At 37.0% G+C, this 18,530-nt stretch overlaps 1 protein-coding gene across 1 annotated transcript; it reads left to right on the forward strand.

Annotated features, from left to right (window-relative positions):
* The first annotated feature begins 644 nt into the window (after positions 1-644).
* On the forward strand, positions 645-16,932 carry LOC145981362 (uncharacterized). Its single transcript, XM_083114597.1, has 5 exons — positions 645-1,025; positions 3,421-3,556; positions 5,889-5,997; positions 9,088-9,207; positions 16,382-16,932. The coding sequence occupies exons 1-5, from the start codon at positions 917-919 to the stop codon at positions 16,547-16,549; spliced, it is 642 nt and encodes a 213-aa protein (XP_082970723.1). The 5' UTR covers positions 645-916; the 3' UTR covers positions 16,550-16,932.
* The last annotated feature ends 1,598 nt before the right edge of the window (positions 16,933-18,530 follow it).

Consider the following 18,530-nt stretch of genomic DNA (forward strand, 5'->3'; position numbering starts at 1 on the left):
ATCATATACAGTGATGGATCTAATGATCGCCTAGTGTGGGTTGTGCTTATTTCATTCCAGATCAAAATATAAACAAACAATTCCGTTTACCACCTGACACTTCTATTTTCACTGCAGAAAGTTACGCAATATATAAAACAGATGCTTTAAGCGTATTAATGGCGCTGAGTTCCTCATATCCTCAGATTTGTAAACATTCTTTATTTATCATCCTTATAATCCAACAAACCCAGTATGCTAATGGAAGAAATATCAACGTTCAGTTTAGTTACGTAAAGGCTCATCAAGATAAATGGAAACAGTGGCGTATGGAACAATTTCAATCCACGGGTAATGCATATAAATGGTTTGCAGAACATTCGCAAAATATACCTTGGTACTACTCATATAATCTTCCAAGTTATTATTTTTACAATACGTCTACGTACAGGTCATGTTCGCACTAATGATCATTTAGCACGATTACATATTACAACAAAACAAGCCTGCATATGTGGAGAAGTTAATCAAGACTCCACACATCTCTTTTTACAATGTCCTAATTTCAACAGAGAACGAGATAAATTATATAATGGTTTGCGTCGCCATGGAGTTTCATTCCCTACATCTCTAACTGCCCTGCTCACGGATCCCATTCCTCCCACTACATGGCTTCTATATGGATATGCAAGAAGATGTAATTTGACGATCTAACAAACAGTATATATATTTGGTGGTGAACTAAATATATTTTGCAAAAAACTCAGAAAGATGACTAAAATCGACTAACAGTTGATAGGGTCAGAAAAAAAAGAAGAAGAAGTTGTCGAACCTTATTCTGTAAATATTTATCTTGACTTCATCTCCTGTGCAAGACTTACAACAATTTTGAAAGGAGCAACTTAAGAGAACACTTATTTATCGTAAAAATCAAAATATGGAGTCGTTTAAGTTGGAAGAAAAGAGTAATCTTATTGTAGAAGAACCAAAAATTACTGTGGTAAAACCACGAAGAAAAGTGATCTCTCAGAAGCGAATAAAAAAAGGTATTGTCACCATGCATGAATTTAGTGAATAGACAAATTTCAATGTTTTCCATTAATTACATCTTGAACAAATAACGTTAAGATTTTATCAAGTAATACTTGAACATGAATAAACTAATGTATACATACTTCTGTTCCATTCGATCTAATAAATACAAATGAATAACTATACAGCCCAATTCCAGTATATTTGCGTTCGAAAACGTCCACATAGCCAGGAAATATTCCCTTCATAATTTTCACTTGACTTCCCACGCTTATAGAATGTTGTAATCTTTTGGATTCAGCAATATTATTAAAATTTTGGTGTATCTGCACAATATGTAGGAATATATTTCCAAAAAAGTCGAAATTCTGATTACTTGATAGTTTCGTGAGCACGTTAAGGAAATAGCTATTCACGTTACACTTTTGACCATCACAGAGAATTGTTTAATTATGTCACAGCATGTACTAGTTGATTACTATAAAATTCGAATCCATTCTATATATTCGTCTAAATTTGAATTTATGTAAGATGTATAATATTCAAGTAGTAAATGTTATAATACAATTGAAGAAAAGCTGTCTCTGATGGTCACAGAGGTAATGTAGACATGCCCTTGGGTCAATTTGGTTTGCTTTTCTTACAATTCTTACGTCTAAAGCTAGTTTCGTTTAGTTGCCTTAGAATTTCAGTGCATTCTTTCCTCTTATGTACAGTGGATTGCATGAATATTCCTGGGTAAACTGTCCGTCACCATCTCGTTCACTTTGTTCCACGTAATGCGAGGTTCAAAAATTCAAACAAAGCAATCTGAAACTTTCCACCAAGTATCAGACAATTCCATTAATTAAAAGCAAATACATATATATATATAAGAGGAACATGATCGAAAAGATAGTGCGGCAAAATTTTATAATATTATGATAGTGTTGATAATGCATTCCACGCAAAGCGTACAAGGCATTTTATTTTGAGGGACTGGGCTACCAACTTAATACATTCTATGATAAGGGTTGGTAATATTTCCATACACACGTTTTAATATGGGCGCAGGTCAGAATTTATGGGGGAGGCTTGACGACTTCATAAGGATCACAAAATGAAACAAACTGTGGCAAAAAAATAAACATAAAGAAAACATCTCGGCTCGGTGCCGAAATCTTACACCCTGGATTTCGCGAACATTTCAAATGTTTTCGTCAAATAAATAAGTTTCTTGTAACAAAGGGTGTTTCTAAATAGCGCGGAAGGTATTTTTTTTTTACATCTACGGCTACGAAACTTACGTTTTTTTATATTGAAGTTCCTTACGTAAGTTGCGTCTATACGGCTTTTCAGGGATTCCATATGGATCCATGTCACAGGCGCACGTCTAAACATTTTCTTTTTCTTCTTATGATTGGATTGTGCAATGGGATAATTTGCGACATTTTTTGGAGGTGTGTCTGGATGAGTTTATATGGTTTGACAGGCATGGGAAACAGCGACGAGATGCGATGAGGAATATCATTCAACATATTGTTTGAACGGTATCCTCAGCGTGTGTCAATACGTTATATATAACTGCGGACCAGAAATGACTTGTGGGGTGGGATAATTTGCAACTTCTTATTTCTATGATGGTACGGATAGGGGAGGGTAGTATTCTGTGGAAAAGGACAACAAAAACTTTTGACATACAACTGACTTCTCTTTTGGACTTTCAAATTAACTTCGGCCCGCAATTCAGCCTGCACTTGAGATAAAGAGGTAAGTTACCTTTTGAGGTTTAATTTCAGCCTTATTTCTTTGGTACCTGAATGTGTCGGTGCGAAAAATAGTATTAGGGGCAGGTGGCTCCGGCCAGTTTCTAACATCCCTTCAAGTGGGACTCTACATAGAAAGGCGGGTAGCCGGAGCGGAGGCGGGGCCGCGGTAGCGGTAGGAGGCGGTAGGTTAATTACCCCAGGCGCGGAGCTCGGAATCGGTGGGAAATTTCAACACAGCAACCACCTCGCAACTTCAAACGGCTACATCTCAACTTCAAACGACTGTACAGTGGTAAATACTTATTTCCGCGCTCCAGAATTTTATTATTCACAATTAGCAGGTCATACTCTTTATATATAAAAAAAATCCCCTGCGAAATCGAGGGGTAAGATTTCGACATGGACCCAACATCTCAAAAATATACTAAATATCGAACATAACTTGCCCTATAAATTAAAACTGGAATTGTATATAGGAGGAGGTTCACAGTGTTTTTGGTATCGGACCTCCATATAGGATAAATACATGTGAAGGGGCATGGTAACTGGTAGACTGGTATTGTATTCGGAATAAGTAGTACTGTAATGCTGATGTGTGTGCGTGTGTGTATATATACATATTTGCTTTTATTCCTTATATTGTTATTATTTCTTTCCACAGCGACTGTATTTGGGTGGATGGCACAATCAAGATGGTGTCCGTATTGTGTGTTTCTGGGAATAGCCACTTCAATGATAGTGACCACCTTAGTTTTGGTATTCCCGAATGTCTTCAATGCAGAATGCTACATATATTGGTAAGAAAAAACCTTCATATTTTAATGTTTCTGTAAGTGAATAATTATTAATTATAGCACGACACTTTATTTGAACGCAATAGAAATCAATATTCAATTAACAATACAAACACGGAAATACAATTAAATTATAATCCAAGTGGTAAAATGACGCAAAGCTCAGAGTTCGCAATCAACATGCATCTTGTTTTCTTAGTTCTATCATGGCCGATAAGTGTCATTAACGATGACGTACTCAAAAGTTGTGGATGATTACACTGCTGTACTGTTGCGTTGAATGAAATGCGTAAGGATTGCTTCATACAATTAGTTTGAGTTGTGTAGTTTCTCATACGAGATTTGATATCTTTCACTATTCCCATGTCTAACGTCATAAAGGCACGATGCAATGCATAGTAGGAGAGATTTTTTAATGTAATATACAAAAATTCGAATGAAAATTATAATAATATTAATAATTAAAGCATAGGCGTGACGTGATGTTCTTGAAACTGTAAGCAACCCAAGAAATAACCCAGTACTCAGTAGAATGCTGCAGCAAGAGGTTTTCGCTCGAGTGCCCAATAGTTCGCATGGACGACGCTAGATGGTGTACGGAATTGAGAGCTCTACATGACGTCACGAGCGAATAAAGCTCGACCAGGCAAAACGAGCTCGGTAGTACTCGTATATCCGTAATTTGTAGTAGTGGCTCCTCAAATATGAATCGTCAAATGAAAGGCATAGATTGAAACTTAAGTGAACATGGTCAACATCTCCATGTTACAGTGCTTTCCTTACATGAATCGCTCACTGCAGAAAGGCAACTAGTCCAATATTTACACACTTCCTTTTGCGTTACGATAATGGTTTGTAATAACTCAATGGATCGTTTACCGCAGAAATGACACCTGTCCGCTCGATAACAATGGGCATGGCAACGCCTTCAATTTTCCGTTTACTGCAGAAAGGGAACTTGTCCCGGACTAGTTCCCTGTCTGCAGTAAATGAGATTTCGTAGTGGCTCTAAGGTGGCCAGTTTACGAACTACGCTCTGTTCTTTGTACAGCTCAAACCCTCGGTGTGGACGTTCATTGCAGTGTTTTCTCTTCGTTGATTGTGAATCATATTGTGATTTCAGAAAATGAGCACCTCTGCTGACGAAGGAAAAGGAGTTAAGAAAAGGAAGGGAGTCTTGAACTTAGAAATGTACAGAAGGAATGTAATTAAAAAAGCAAAAGTTTCAGAGAAAGAGCACGTCAATTGGAAAGGGCAAATCGTACCGGCTAAAACACCAGGGTCAAATGACTACACTTCTTGGTGGCCTGAATTTTACAAAAAACCTGTCTGAGCGATGACTCTTATGGTAAAAATGTCCCTAAACACCTGAAAAAGACTTTCAGTATTTCAAAATACCGTGAGATGACCTTCTCATCTCAAACTCCGCATAGTGTTAAGTGTAACATGAATATTGGTGGCTTCATAGTGAACACTTTTCGGCCGAGGAAGTCTGCTGAACAATTTGAACTGCCTTCCAGACAAGCCTATAACTCTGTACTGCCCATAAACAACAACAAAATGGATGACATCACAGAAACGTTGGTCTACATACTTGAAGACAAGATGCTGTTTTGGAGTCCAATAACATCATGGCCGATCAAAACGGAAACACATGCTGAAGACAAAGATGACTGAGTAATTTGTAGTTCCACAATGTCAAATATTATTGAGGAATGTTTAAGAAATATTTTTTCTTACAATAAAGTAAGTTTATAAATTTCATTGTGTTTTTATTTAATCAATTAAATCCAAAATTCGTTTGAACAATCAATTTACTGCAGAAAGTGAACATGTCCAAAACACAAAACAAACTCCCCCTCTGTACCCTTACGTCATACACAAATTTTGCATTCGTATTTTCATCACGTATACTTCTATTAAGAAAGGGAAAATACATGTCATGATGGAAATATCATAAGGATAGTTTTATGCAGTTTTTGCCTCTCCTGAAAAATTGTGAAATGTGGACATGTTGCCTTTCTGCAGTGAGCGATTCACATGTGTCTTACCACGGCAGCTGTTGGTATTATAGAATGCCAAAACAATCTAGCCACGCTAATTAACATTTGAATACGTTAAATTTCGCCCTGTAGGATTACCCGCGAGATATGTTATTTTTACATTTGTAAGCGCTTGAATAATAATAATAATAGTGCTAAAGTTACAACTCTGATAATTTTGACATTATAGTTAAATTAGTTAAACACAGATGTTGTACTATAAGAGCAAAACTGTTTCCACTTAAAAATAGAGCGACAAAACTTAAATTTTCGAATTCTCTTTTTCCACAAAGGAAGTTCACTAAACCCTGCCGCTTGGTACAGACGGCCATCATGAAGCAACTGATGCTGCTAGAGGCTGATGCAAATTGTACCTTTGGGGAGGGAATGTGCCCTTACCAGGTAATTTGATACAAAGTAATTCTATAAATAGCTGTAGAATGTTGTAATGCGTATTTAACATTATAATTAAGCAGTTTTCGAAATATTCATTTTTTAAAAGTTACCAAGTTACATTTACTTTTCCCAAAAAGTAACTCAATTTCAGTTACTCATTTTAAAAATGTAACTTAGTTATACTGTGTGTGTATGTGTAAAGATTAAACTTCTTTTTCTGTTTTAAAGTTGAAACATACAGAAAAGTAACAGTAAAAGTTATTTGTAGTAATCGTTACTCGTTATCTGAAGAAGTTACTGAGTTACAGTTATCGTTATTGAAAAGTAACTATTACTTGCAACTGTTTCTTACAAGTTTCTGTAACCAAAAAGTGCAGTTAAGTTAATCACACTTGAAAATATTAGTTATTGGTAAGTCTAGCCCCGACCACTTGAAAAAACAATCATCCTCCCCACACACACACCCGTCACACCAAGTTGTATTCAACGATTATCGACTTTGGCCGATACCTTCTTGTATATCAGGCCTGCACAGACATTTTGTTTACATGCAACGTCATCAGCGGTAGGTCATGAATCGTAACACGATATCAGCATTATAGTCGCAAATGTGTGCTAAATAGGCAGAAAAACTGACTCGGTTTTAACGTAGTGTTTCTTGTGTGTGTGTGAAGAAAGTTGAGGGATCAAGTTTTCCCAACATGTGATGCCAATATCGTGTCATGATCCATAACCTACCACCGATGATGTTCCATGAAAACAAGTCTACGCAGGCGTTGTATATAAAAAGGCGTTGTCTTTCCCCTAACAAAAAATATGTTGTTAAGACATTATCAAAAATGAAGAAATATTGATTCGACAACTCTTGAGAACTTCTTCAATGTTGTAATAAGAGTCCGGATTGAGATATGTACTTTTCAGTGGTGAGATTCATATTTTTAATATATATATATATTAATATATAATATTAATTTTAATACATAATAAAACACTATTTACAGTATGTAACATTCTTATTCGTACACACGGATTTTCAAAGAAAATGCTTTAATATCTGAAAGGAAATACACTCTTTTGAAACTGTTTCTTTACAATTCAATAACTAATATCATTAGGAACATAAAATCTTACCCAAATTATGTATAACCAATGACAATAATAAATTAAATTAAACTGAAAGAGAAACATGCCATTTTTGTACAACTTTTCTATTCGTACACTTAATAATATAAAAGAAAAAAAGTATATTCAGAGCAAATTGACTGACAGTTCTAATACTTTGATGCGTATCCTTTGGCTTTAATTACTGTTTGACACCTGTTCTTCATAGAATTAACCAGTTTCCGACATGTTTCAGAGCTTATTTTATTCCACTCGGCTTGCACAACAGTTTTCAACTCTTGTTTGGACTTGACGCCTGCTTTATGGACTCGCCTCTTCAAAATTGCCCATAAATGCTCAATGGGATTTAAGTCTGGACTTTGAGCTCGTGTTTGTAGAAGTTTGGGAACATTCCACTCATGTTAACTCGAGCCTTTTGCTTACTGTCATTGTCTTGTTGAAATCTGTAGATAGGCGGCATGTCCATTTTTTGGGCACTCTGCTTTACATTGTTCTTCAATATGTCCAATTAGACATATACATCCATGATACCATCAATAAACTGGACGGTACCAACACATTTGGACGATATGCAGCCCCAAATCTTTAATGACCACCACCGTGTTTAACTGTTGGAACTGTGTTAATGTGATCATTGTCTTTATTTGATTTTCTCCAGACCCTATTTATCCCATCTGACCCGTATATATGTATTAATCTTGGACTCGTCTGACCATATGACACTATCCCAAAATTCCTGGTCCTTGTGGATGTGCTCTTTCGCGAATGAAAGTCTATTCCTGCGATTCACCTTATTTACATACGGTCTCTCTCGTGGTATTCTGCCATGATATCCATGCTTCTACAAGCCACGTCGGACAGTTTGATCGGACATCATCTTGCCAGCAACATTTTCTACTAACGGTCATAACTGAGGAACACTTAGTCGGTGGTTTTCTCGCACTCTTTTTAAAATAAAGCGTTCATCACGTTTATTCAACCGTCTCTCTTTTTGTTTTCTCGGCACATTCCGTGTTGAACCTTCCTCTCTAAATTTGTTTACTATGTATTGAACTGTGGAGTGTGATTTATTGACTGTTCAATTTTTCTTAACGAATAACCTCTAAGGGCCAAATTTATAATAACATCCTTCAGATCGGAACTAAGTTCCTTCACCTTGCCCATTTCGAACACGCTGATAGATAGGAAGTTGCAAACTGCACGAAATCGCCCGAATAGCGGTGGCGCTGTATGCGAGGAAGATTGAAACTCTTGCCTGTACGAATAACAATGTTACATGAAACAGCGTGTTTTTCTCTTTACACAAATTATATACTCTGTTTATACACTTTGAACATACATTTTTATTGACATTTGTTGGTGAAACCTTCATTAACATTAATTTCCAGGTACATGTGGAAATGATTATATTTACTAGTAGATATGACATTTTTCCTCGGAAATTCTATGTGTACGAATAACAATGTTACATACTGTATCAATCTTTCTGAAGTCTTCCCAGGCTTCCTTACTCACACCTAAATTTCACTAAGTAGGAAATTTAAAAGCTAAGGTTTTTTTACTAATTAAAAATATTTTAGAATGTTGGAATAACTATTGAGAAAATATAAAAAAATGTAGATGAAATAAGTGTTATGCATACTTTATCGGGATGTTCAGAAAATTCTAACTATAAAACTGACAAGGTTGGCATTTCGTATTATTTATTGCAAACCAATTGATTTTTTTGTGCGCAGAAAGGCTAATCGGGAATGGATATATAGTTTAAAGTCGGATCCGAACCATTATTTGTCTCCACCGAGTATCGAACCTTGGACCACTTGATTACAATGCAACGACGTTACCACTACCTCATTGGGAATGTCTTGAACACAAATAAAAATATCTTTATTACTGATACAACTAAATATATGTGTATAAATTCAAAATGGAAATTTCTTCAATATGTTTGTTCAATTACTAAACTCTTTCTAGCTTGTGAACTGGACGGCCAATGAAGTGAAAGCCATGCATATCACGCCAACCGTATTCCACTTCGTTGACGATCTGGTGTTCAAATTTTACCCCGTTAACATTTCTGAGTGTAACGTCATGGTAAGTAATTCATACTTTCCGTTAGGTGTATTAATACAGTTGAACCTGAGTTATACGTATGCCAAGATGAAGAGATCCTGGGTTCGAATCCCGGCATATCATATCATCCCCCATCCCCATCTTTGCAAATTAGCCAAAAGTGGCACAAAAAGCGAAGTAAAATAAAGCAAATCAATCAAAAAACGCCAAGGTGAAGAGAAAATAATACGTATAACTGACAATTACTTACAAATCAGATTTAGATATCATGTCATATCATTATTAAAATACTGTAATTGTATCTATTTTGAGGAAGAAGATATACGTAATACAGGTTATTTCTATCGTAAAGTGGTAAATTAACGAATCTAAAAGTTTGATTATTGAATACATTACATTTACCACTTTATTAGTGAACACTTTGATTCTGAAATGCTACAGTACAGACTATAGTTCTACAGTTTTACTATCCAATTCTTTAAAAACTTGTCTAAAATAGCATGTGTTTTTTTTTAGTAATGTAACCGATGCCTAAATCTGCCGCTATTTCAGTTTTAGTTTCATGTGGATTAGCGTCCACTTCCCGTATAAATTTTAATTTCTGGTCAAGCGTGTAACTTTTCCTTCTTCTATTGTCCATGGCCGATCAGTAGCTACTGAAAACTGTAACTTTTGTGGCTTGGTTACGTACAAACCAACTGTGTTTTATGAAAATTACTACGTATAACACCGAATTACGTACAAATAAGGTTTAATTAACACGTTTTTAAATTATATTTTGCCGGGATCTATAGCCTAATTTAGGTATAAAACAGTGTTACGAATAAAGCAGTCTCAACTGCAAGGAATATAGAGATTAGGTAAAGCCGTCCGAAGATTGCCGATCTTGCACGAACGCCTGACGTCACCGGAGAAGCAGTGAGCTCGGCTGAAGCAGACGCCTCCTAGCATTTATATGGGAGATTCAGAGAGCGAAAGTACATTATTACTTTTAGGAGGGGGAAAATAATAATTATCATCCTCCAAGATGGTATTGAGGCATCCTTTTGATGATTAGTAACATAATTGAAAACGCGCTAATTTTAAAAGGGGGCAAAGTACATGTGAAAAAATGTATTTTGAAAGTCAATATTCCTGAAACTTTCTGACCGATGCGCTACAAAGAAAGTTGCGTGTTCCCCTTTAGAATTTCGTCATTTTACAAATCGTAATATAATTTTAACAAAAACGTGTCATGCTAAAGAAGAATTAAAGAGTTTTAAAAAATAATTGATTAATAGACTTAGTTTATTTTACTTCGCTTATCTGTCACATATGGCTAATCGCGAAGGTAAGGATGCGTGATGGTATGATGAAGTTGAAGAAAGGAAAGTAGACCCATGCCCGGGCGGGGATTCGAACCTGGGGGCCCTTGGCATTGTAAAGCGTTGTGCTAACCACTTCGCCACGGAGGTCAGCATTACAAGGAAATAAACAGAAATTGGCATCTATGTTTTAATATGCGAGAAACATTTGCGAGGAGGTTATTGAAGTAACAAATAATTATTATAAGACGTTGTGATGAAAATTATTAATATATCTGAAATATCGAGAGTTGACCTTGCATTCTCTAAATGTACTTTTAGGGTTACGCAAAATCTTTACTCAAAATTGCTAGTGTAAATTTATAAGCTATTAAAATTTAAAACTTATTCCTGTTCGAAAAGAGAAACTGCCAAGTCAAATTAATATTTCGTAGAAATACATATATTTGTATTTCATGAGGCCAAGAGAGTATTTGGAGGGGACGCGGGCTTGGGAAGGCTATAGCCCCGGATCTCGATCTGCAAAGGGGCTTCCAGTGGGAAAACATTCCTATGAAATAGTCCAGAAGAAGGGGCGAAATGATTTTTTTTAAATGGCTCAAGAATACAAAGATATAAGTGAATATTTAACAAGCTTAGTCTAAAACTTACAACTGAAGTCGTACGTGTGTGTGTGTGTGGGGGGGGGGGGGTGGCTACGTGAGGTAACACAGTGGAATATGATTCACAATACTAAAATTAAAATAAATATGTGGGAACAATAGAAATCAAAATATGTTGTAGCTAGTGACAGCGCAATAGTAAAGATGGTGGGGTAAATCATATTTTCCCGGGGCAATCATTTTTATTATTCCGTTACATACGACACAAAAATGCATATTTTGGCTAAAAGTGCATTCATTCATTTATTTATTTTGTCGTTTTACTGGGGGCAGATAAGAGAGAGAGAGAAATTGTCTAACGAGAATTGGGGGGCGTGTGTGGTCACTGCCTATGGCTATGCTGGAGAAGAATGAACCAATTAATACGCTATTAAATAAAACAGATACTTTTAAAACTTTTAATCAAATTATTTGTGAACTATGATTTAAATTTAGAGAGAGCACATACCTGTTTAATTTAATTTGGATGAGTTAACTTCTGAAGCCTGCCATTTCCGAGCCTTCTTCCGGTGTAACTACACTGCCCTTTGAGCCCTAGCTGCTGCGTTCAGGTGGCGGAACGAGCAGAATACTAATTAAAACAAATATGTGACAAATATATATATAAAAGAAACAACGTGTTGAAGCTATTGACGGCGCCAAAGAAAAGACAGAAGAAGAAGAACGTGGAGAGTGCAGTATCCAGGAATTCCTTTCGGGGCGGCGGGGGGCGGCTGAAGACCATTTTTGAAAGGGGTATCACAATTGTATGTTTAAGGTCAGTAGTGGCAATTGGGTTCCAAAATGTGTGTGTGTGGGGGGGGGGGGGTGGACAAGGAGACAAGCATTAAGAGGCCATAGTGTGATAGTGCGGAGGCAAAAGAATGGTGAGCAACTAGTGTTGTCCACGGGACGAGACGGGACAGGTTTTTAAAAATTCGAGACGAGACGAGATGGACCATGTGTCATGAGACAAACGAATATTTTCGAGACGAGACAGCATTTCCACGAGACTTCCACGAGACGAGACAGGCCAAAGTCTCGTCTCGTGGGCAACACTAGGAGCAACTATCTCCTAAATCGTCGCCACTGTTTTACGGCTGTCATTTTAATCAGAACGTGAAATCGGGACATTTTCTACCACTCAACTCCTCTGTTTCCATGCATTAATATTGTGTGCCGGAACCATCTCAGTATGTATGTTTGGCCATTTCTTCTCATCAGGCATCAAAACATCTATGTACCAGAAGTGTTTTTACGAAGGTGTTACACATGCACGGAATGCACAATCCACTCGACAACGCAAGATTTAAACTGCGTGCTGGGAACTGGAATCAGACAGTTCACGAATATTTCTCTCTCATTCGAGCCTGAACACCACTAATGTGTCTTGCCCTCCCATGTTTGCAGCTCTTATGAAAGCCGAAACCCACCAAATTGTTCATATTCATGCCTAACTCGCAAGTGTCCAAAATTGTCTGTTGAGTGTGTGTCGAACCCAGTAACCTTAAACAAAAGTATTTTTTTATGCCATGAAATTCTCGAACTGCATACAGAAAAATTTGGTCCTGGCACAACCAAATCATCACTCAAAACTTTGATTTTCAGTTGATCTGTGCAGCTTATTTCTTTTTTAATAAATCAATCCAATGCCCAGCCCGATACTGCCGAAATATTCACTTTAGAGAGAGAGACCTTCGATCTCTTCGTCTTTCGGCCCGAACTACTCGTAGCACTACTCGAAGTTCCGCTGTCGTCAATGTCTTTAGCTTTGGGCCCGAACTGGAACTAGTAGTAGACTTCGTTACTTTACGGTATTTAGTCCATTTCATTTTCGAATCACTAGATCTTATAAAGCAACCAATGGACACTGACTGATCACTAATCGACTGTATGAATTGTCACACTTACCTCTGAAGTCTCCACCTATTCTGTTGTACAGATCAACCTGGAAATTGAATCCGCGTATTAATATCCTCATTATATTCTAGAACGTTTCGCAGATAAAACGATTCGTAAATATTGCCAGTAGTTCGACTCCTTCTCTTTTTTCAAGAACGTTCCCTCTCGCGCTTTCCAGAGATTAAAAAATTACAATGAATCCGAATCGCCCTACCTGCCGCGCTACCTTTGTTGTGCAGCTTCCAAATGCTGACGAGTCTCTTCTACATAGTGTTCAAGTTCGCTACGACAACACCGAAAGCGTAAGAAAAGTTTACGTGCAATATTATCAACAACAGGGTTATAGAACATTCTCCGTCTTGCCTTGATAAGTATTCTCTCCTAAAATTATGGTCACATTATTCAAGATGACAAAAACCTAATTTTATCTAGTGTAAAATGAAAACTTTCCTGGTGGGGGGAGTCCACGAGTTACGATCCCCACCTTGGATACGCGCTATAAACAATAACAGGGTCCGTAGAACATTCTCAGTCTTGCCTCGATAATTATTTATCTCCTTAAATTTTCGTCACATTATTGAAGAAGACAAAAACCTAATTTTATCTCGTGTAAACTGAAAAATTTCTTGGGGGAGGGGGCTCGAGACACCTGATGCCCACCTTGAATACGCACTATTAACAATAACAGGTTTATAGAACATTCTCCGTCTTGTCTCAATAATTATTCCTCTCCTTAAATTATCGTCACATTATTCAAGAAGTCAAAAACCTAATTTTATCAGTGTAAACTGAAAAATTTCCTTGGGGAGCGGAGGGGGCCTCGAACCACCTGATCCGTACCTTGGATACGCAGTATTAACAATAACAGGCTTATAGAACATTCTCCGTTTTGCCTAGATAATTATCTCGCTCAAATTATCACCATATTATTCAAGAAGCCAAAAACCTAATTTTATCTACACTGTAAAAAAAAATACACTTTATGCACACTTTTGGAACACTTCCTAGAAACTACTTTTGATCACTTCTTGTACACATTAAATGTGCACAAGAAGTGTACAGGAAGTGCTTCAATAGTGTACACGAAGTGCTAAAAAGTGTACAGGAAGTGTACAAAAAGTGCAGCAAAAGAAGTGTACAGGAAGTGTGCAAGAAGTACTTCCAATATAAAGGTATCCCAAAAGTGTGTAAGAAGTGTGCTGCAGAAACTACTTTTGATCACTTCTGGTACACTTTACACATTTGGAACACTTCTTGCACACATGAGATATATCGCAATTAAGTACTCATACTTAGTTTCTAGAATAAAAATACAGTTGACTCACATTTAACTTGACAATTGAAGGAGGAAAAAGCAACAACTTTCAACTGTGAACCTTAAATTTTGTGAGATGCGTGTTTGTTTTTCTGACACACGTACCTTCTACTTATATAGTCCAGAATCAAAAAGGTTGCTCATGGGAGATTCACTTTTATTCATTGCAGTATATTTTCTTCTTTAATTTGTATCTTAGATGTTCACATATTTTTCGAAGAGTGTTAAAGCACAATTTTTCACTATGATTACAATCAAACGTATCATTATTTGTTGTACAAAAACTTATGTTTCTTGTACACATTTTGACAGAACCATCTAGCGGCCGGTGTAGGAACAACCAGCCCCCCGAAGTTAACGATCTGTTTTGGTGTGCTTTAAATATGAATAGTTCGATTTAAGAAAATCTATTAATTTCCTCGGAACATTCAACTTGCTCCTTCTTCAATTTTAATGAGATTTATCCAATTATCAAATTGGTACATTAAACAAAAAAGTATTGATAGTTTCATGATGCAATGCGATTTCCATGTGTTCCAGGAAAAAAATAGTTATATTTTGTTATTGTTTAATGTTGCTTGCTTTCAAGTGTGTTACTGCTTTATATAATGAAATTGATTTATGTTCATAAGATATTCATTTGTCAAAAAAGTATAAAATAACAATCGATATGACCAACAACACAAAATGAAATCATGTGCTACAAAAGTGTACAAGAAGTGTACAGACTTACTTTAAACAAAAGTGTACAGAAAGCGTTGAAGAAGTGCACACAACTTTGAATGTGTCCCCAAAGTGTGCAACAAGTGTACAAAATTTCGTCATTTCGGGTCGCACACATCTAGAACACTTTAAGTACACTTTTGCAACACCTTCAGTACACATCTTGTGCATATTATATGCAAGAAAGTGTACCAAAAGTGTACAAGAAGTGTATTTTTTTTTACAGTGTAGCGTAAACTGAAAATTTTCTGAAGGGGGCTTGAGCCCCCTGATTCCCACCTTGGATACGTGCTCTTACCAATAACAGGGTTATAGAATATTCTCCGTCTTGCCTCGATAATTATTTCTCTCCTCAAATTAACGTCACATTATTTTATTTGACACCAAAAGAAACAAAAAATCTCATTTTATCTAGTGTAAACCAAAAACTTTCGGGGGGGGCCTGAGCCCCCTAAGCCCCTCCCCTTGGACACGTGCCTGGGAAGCAGTCACGTTTATTACACCCTTACATTTACATACAATATTATACAGTTCTGCTTTTAGATCTCGCACAATGCCTTTTTCACAAAAATGGGCAATCTCGCATTTTTTTATATCAATCAAGCTGTGATATTTTAGATTTCTTCCGTTAGTTTTCTGATAATAGTTTTCACAGCTTTCCATAGCATTTAGGCATGATTTCAGTTGACAAGAACAAAATAATCTTATTTCAAAACATAGAGCAAAAAGAAATCCAACGCGCTTAAGTTAAAACTCCCTTACATTGGAAGCCTGGAGAGAACAAAACAGGGGTTCCTTCGTAACACGATTTCTTGAAAACCATTTTACACATTTGAATCAACTTTGTGATAAATTGATTAGAAAGGATGAATCTTAACAGTAAAAGTTGTAACTTTTCCGTTGCTACTATATTTTAGAAGATATTCGTTGTCAAATTTCTCAATATTTGCATAAGGAACCAGCCTTTTCCGTGCCGAGTGTTTCGATGGTGACGTCATGCATCCACGGACAACTGCGCATACGATCTGCGCCGCCGAACGAGCACCCCCTGTCTCAACTGTATATTTTCTACTGTGGACGAAAAGTTTAGGTATGAACTTTGATCGTGCAGGCTTTAGAAGCACTACAAATACATCTTGACGTCTTCAGCAAGGTTGCGGCGAGCTTTTCGCTTACCCACCCCCGTTCTGTCGTCCGTTTTGGCGAAAAGCCGATACAATTCCTTTTTGTCCTATAAATTACTGGTAGCTGATAACACTAATTGTCACACTTCAATCTAATATATGTATATTTCTTTGTTGTTCTTGCAGGGAATATCCAAAACAAGAGCTTGGATTTTGTCAAACCCAAGCAGAAACTATTGCAATCTCCACACCATTGTTGCAGCTGCTATAACCCTCACACTGAATGACGACAAAGAATTCGAGTTCATATCTAATGGCGCATGCCTCAACTACTCGCCTGCTGACTGCAAATAAATTTAAGCATAGGAATCAAGATTCTAGAGAAATAGTGCAAATCCAGAAATCTTACAGACTACTTTCTACTTTCTGTCAGTGTGTGCCTTAATTTAAATCCTAGAATTAACAAGTATATTACTAATGTGCAATATCAAGCATTATAAATTACGTTCTCTTCTTCAATCTTGACAAATGTTTGTTCTCGGTGAATTATTGTACAGTTTTTGTTGAGCATTGGTTTAAAATTGTAGAATTTGGACACGTAGACTTACCAGCATCTTAAAGATACAGTGTAGAGAACTGAGTCACTCTGAGTGGTTAGTGAAATGCTGTGAGCTACTTGTTTGTTCAATACTTTCCATTTTCAAGTTGTGATATTGTTTAATAACGTCAATAAAGAATTTACCCAAATTCAATTTATTTCAATACGATATCACTTGCAACAGTAAAGTCAGTCTACAACAAAACCCAACTAACTGATATGGACGCCATAATAACTGGTAACCAACAAACAGTTATGTTAGCACACGTTATGGATATTCACCGGCTGCGCAGAGCCGTTTACATCTCTCTAACACTTTCACAAAGTGGGCGGCATTGCAAAGTTTACCCATGATTACTAGCTTAATCAGCCGGAGAACACAAGATTCTAAAATACCTCAGGGCTTGCGGGGTGTGTGTATAGGACCAACCAGGTGACCAGGATGAGGGTGACCCGTTACAAAGTGAGAAAAGGAAATTACAAGAGCTAAGAGATGTTTATTACTTATTTAACACAAATTCTCGAAATTTAACAAAATAAATACAAAAGGGCTTTTCTTCCTTTCAGTGATATCCGGGCTCTTCACTAACCCGGTGACAACAATATACATCTTTCTATAACAATTTTTAATGGGTTAGATCCTAAATAAACCTTTTTATCTCTGTTAGCCACCTAGATGAGCCAATCTCATATTAAATTTAAACATGTTTATTTCAGTTAGGTTTCCAGACTTACTTGAAACGTTTGCCGGTTAATAGAATGCCAAAACTTCCTTCTCTCTTTCATGTGCATATGCTTAAAAGCTAAAAAGAGAAAGGAAAGAAACCGACCGGGGACTTCCCGGGGTTTGAACCTGGGAGTCGGTTCCTGAAATAATTAAAACTAGGTTAAATTAAAAATAAACCTTTTCCCCCCTCTCCTACCTTCCGAACATATGCTTATTTAAGGAAAGGAAAAACGGAGGGGAAAGGAAACCGACCAGGGGACTTCCCGGGGATTGAACCTGGGAACTAGAAACCTTGGGGGACCCAGCCGGGGGCTTCCCTAGGATTGCTCCTGGGAACTGGGTCATTAAGGGCTTCATCTTTTGAGGAGGGACCTGGCCGGGGGCTTCCCGGGTTTTGAACCTGGGAACCAAGTCCTCCATTGCTGCTACTGGGCTCCTCTGGCAAGTAGGCCGTTTCCTGGATGTCTGCCAGTTGACATCAGGGAGCCATAAAGAGACTGATTTTTCGCGCCGTGTGAGCAACTTATATAGGTAAAGCAGGTGGCGCTGATGTACCTAACTACGTCACAAATTTACACGTAGCAAACCTCATATATTTATTTACATATTGCAAACTGTGATAAACTAGATTACCCAAATCCTTACTGTTAAAAACCCTAAACGCCAGAAAATATACATGTCAAAGAACACAGCTGATGTAAAGCATTTACTAAGGTTTTTAGACAACAATGAGCCTCGGCGGAGCGCAGAGCAGATAAGATAACATGACAATGAACGATTATGCAGCATTTCAACAATCAGAAATAAGGAGATATCAAATCTTCGCTGACAAAACCAAAACAGTGCGTTTAATGAAAAAGATATTGTAACTGCGGGCACGTTACAAACTGCAGTCAGTGCTTAATATGTAAGGTAAAAGCCGAAAGAAATTGTACACAATTTTTCACAATTCGCCTGGAGATGCAGTTGTGTGTATTTATGCAGATTTAGAAATATGTTGTTCGATACGT

The sequence above is a fragment of the Lepisma saccharinum genome, chromosome 29, assembly GCF_977018435.1.
Source record: "Lepisma saccharinum chromosome 29, izLepSacc3.1, whole genome shotgun sequence".
NCBI lineage: Eukaryota > Metazoa > Arthropoda > Insecta > Zygentoma > Lepismatidae > Lepisma > Lepisma saccharinum.

What these genes read in the sequence shown, in the direction of transcription:
- LOC145981362 (XM_083114597.1), top strand. Translation starts at nt 917, where the DNA reads ATGGAGTCGTTTAAGTTGGAAGAAAAGAGTAATCTTATTGTAGAAGAA. An exon ending in GCAGAATGCTACATATATTG is followed by an intron (nt 3,557 to 5,888) that starts GTAAGAAAAAAC and finishes TTTTCCACAAAG; the next exon opens with GAAGTTCACTAAACCCTGCC. An exon ending in AGGGAATGTGCCCTTACCAG is followed by an intron (nt 5,998 to 9,087) that starts GTAATTTGATAC and finishes AACTCTTTCTAG; the next exon opens with CTTGTGAACTGGACGGCCAA.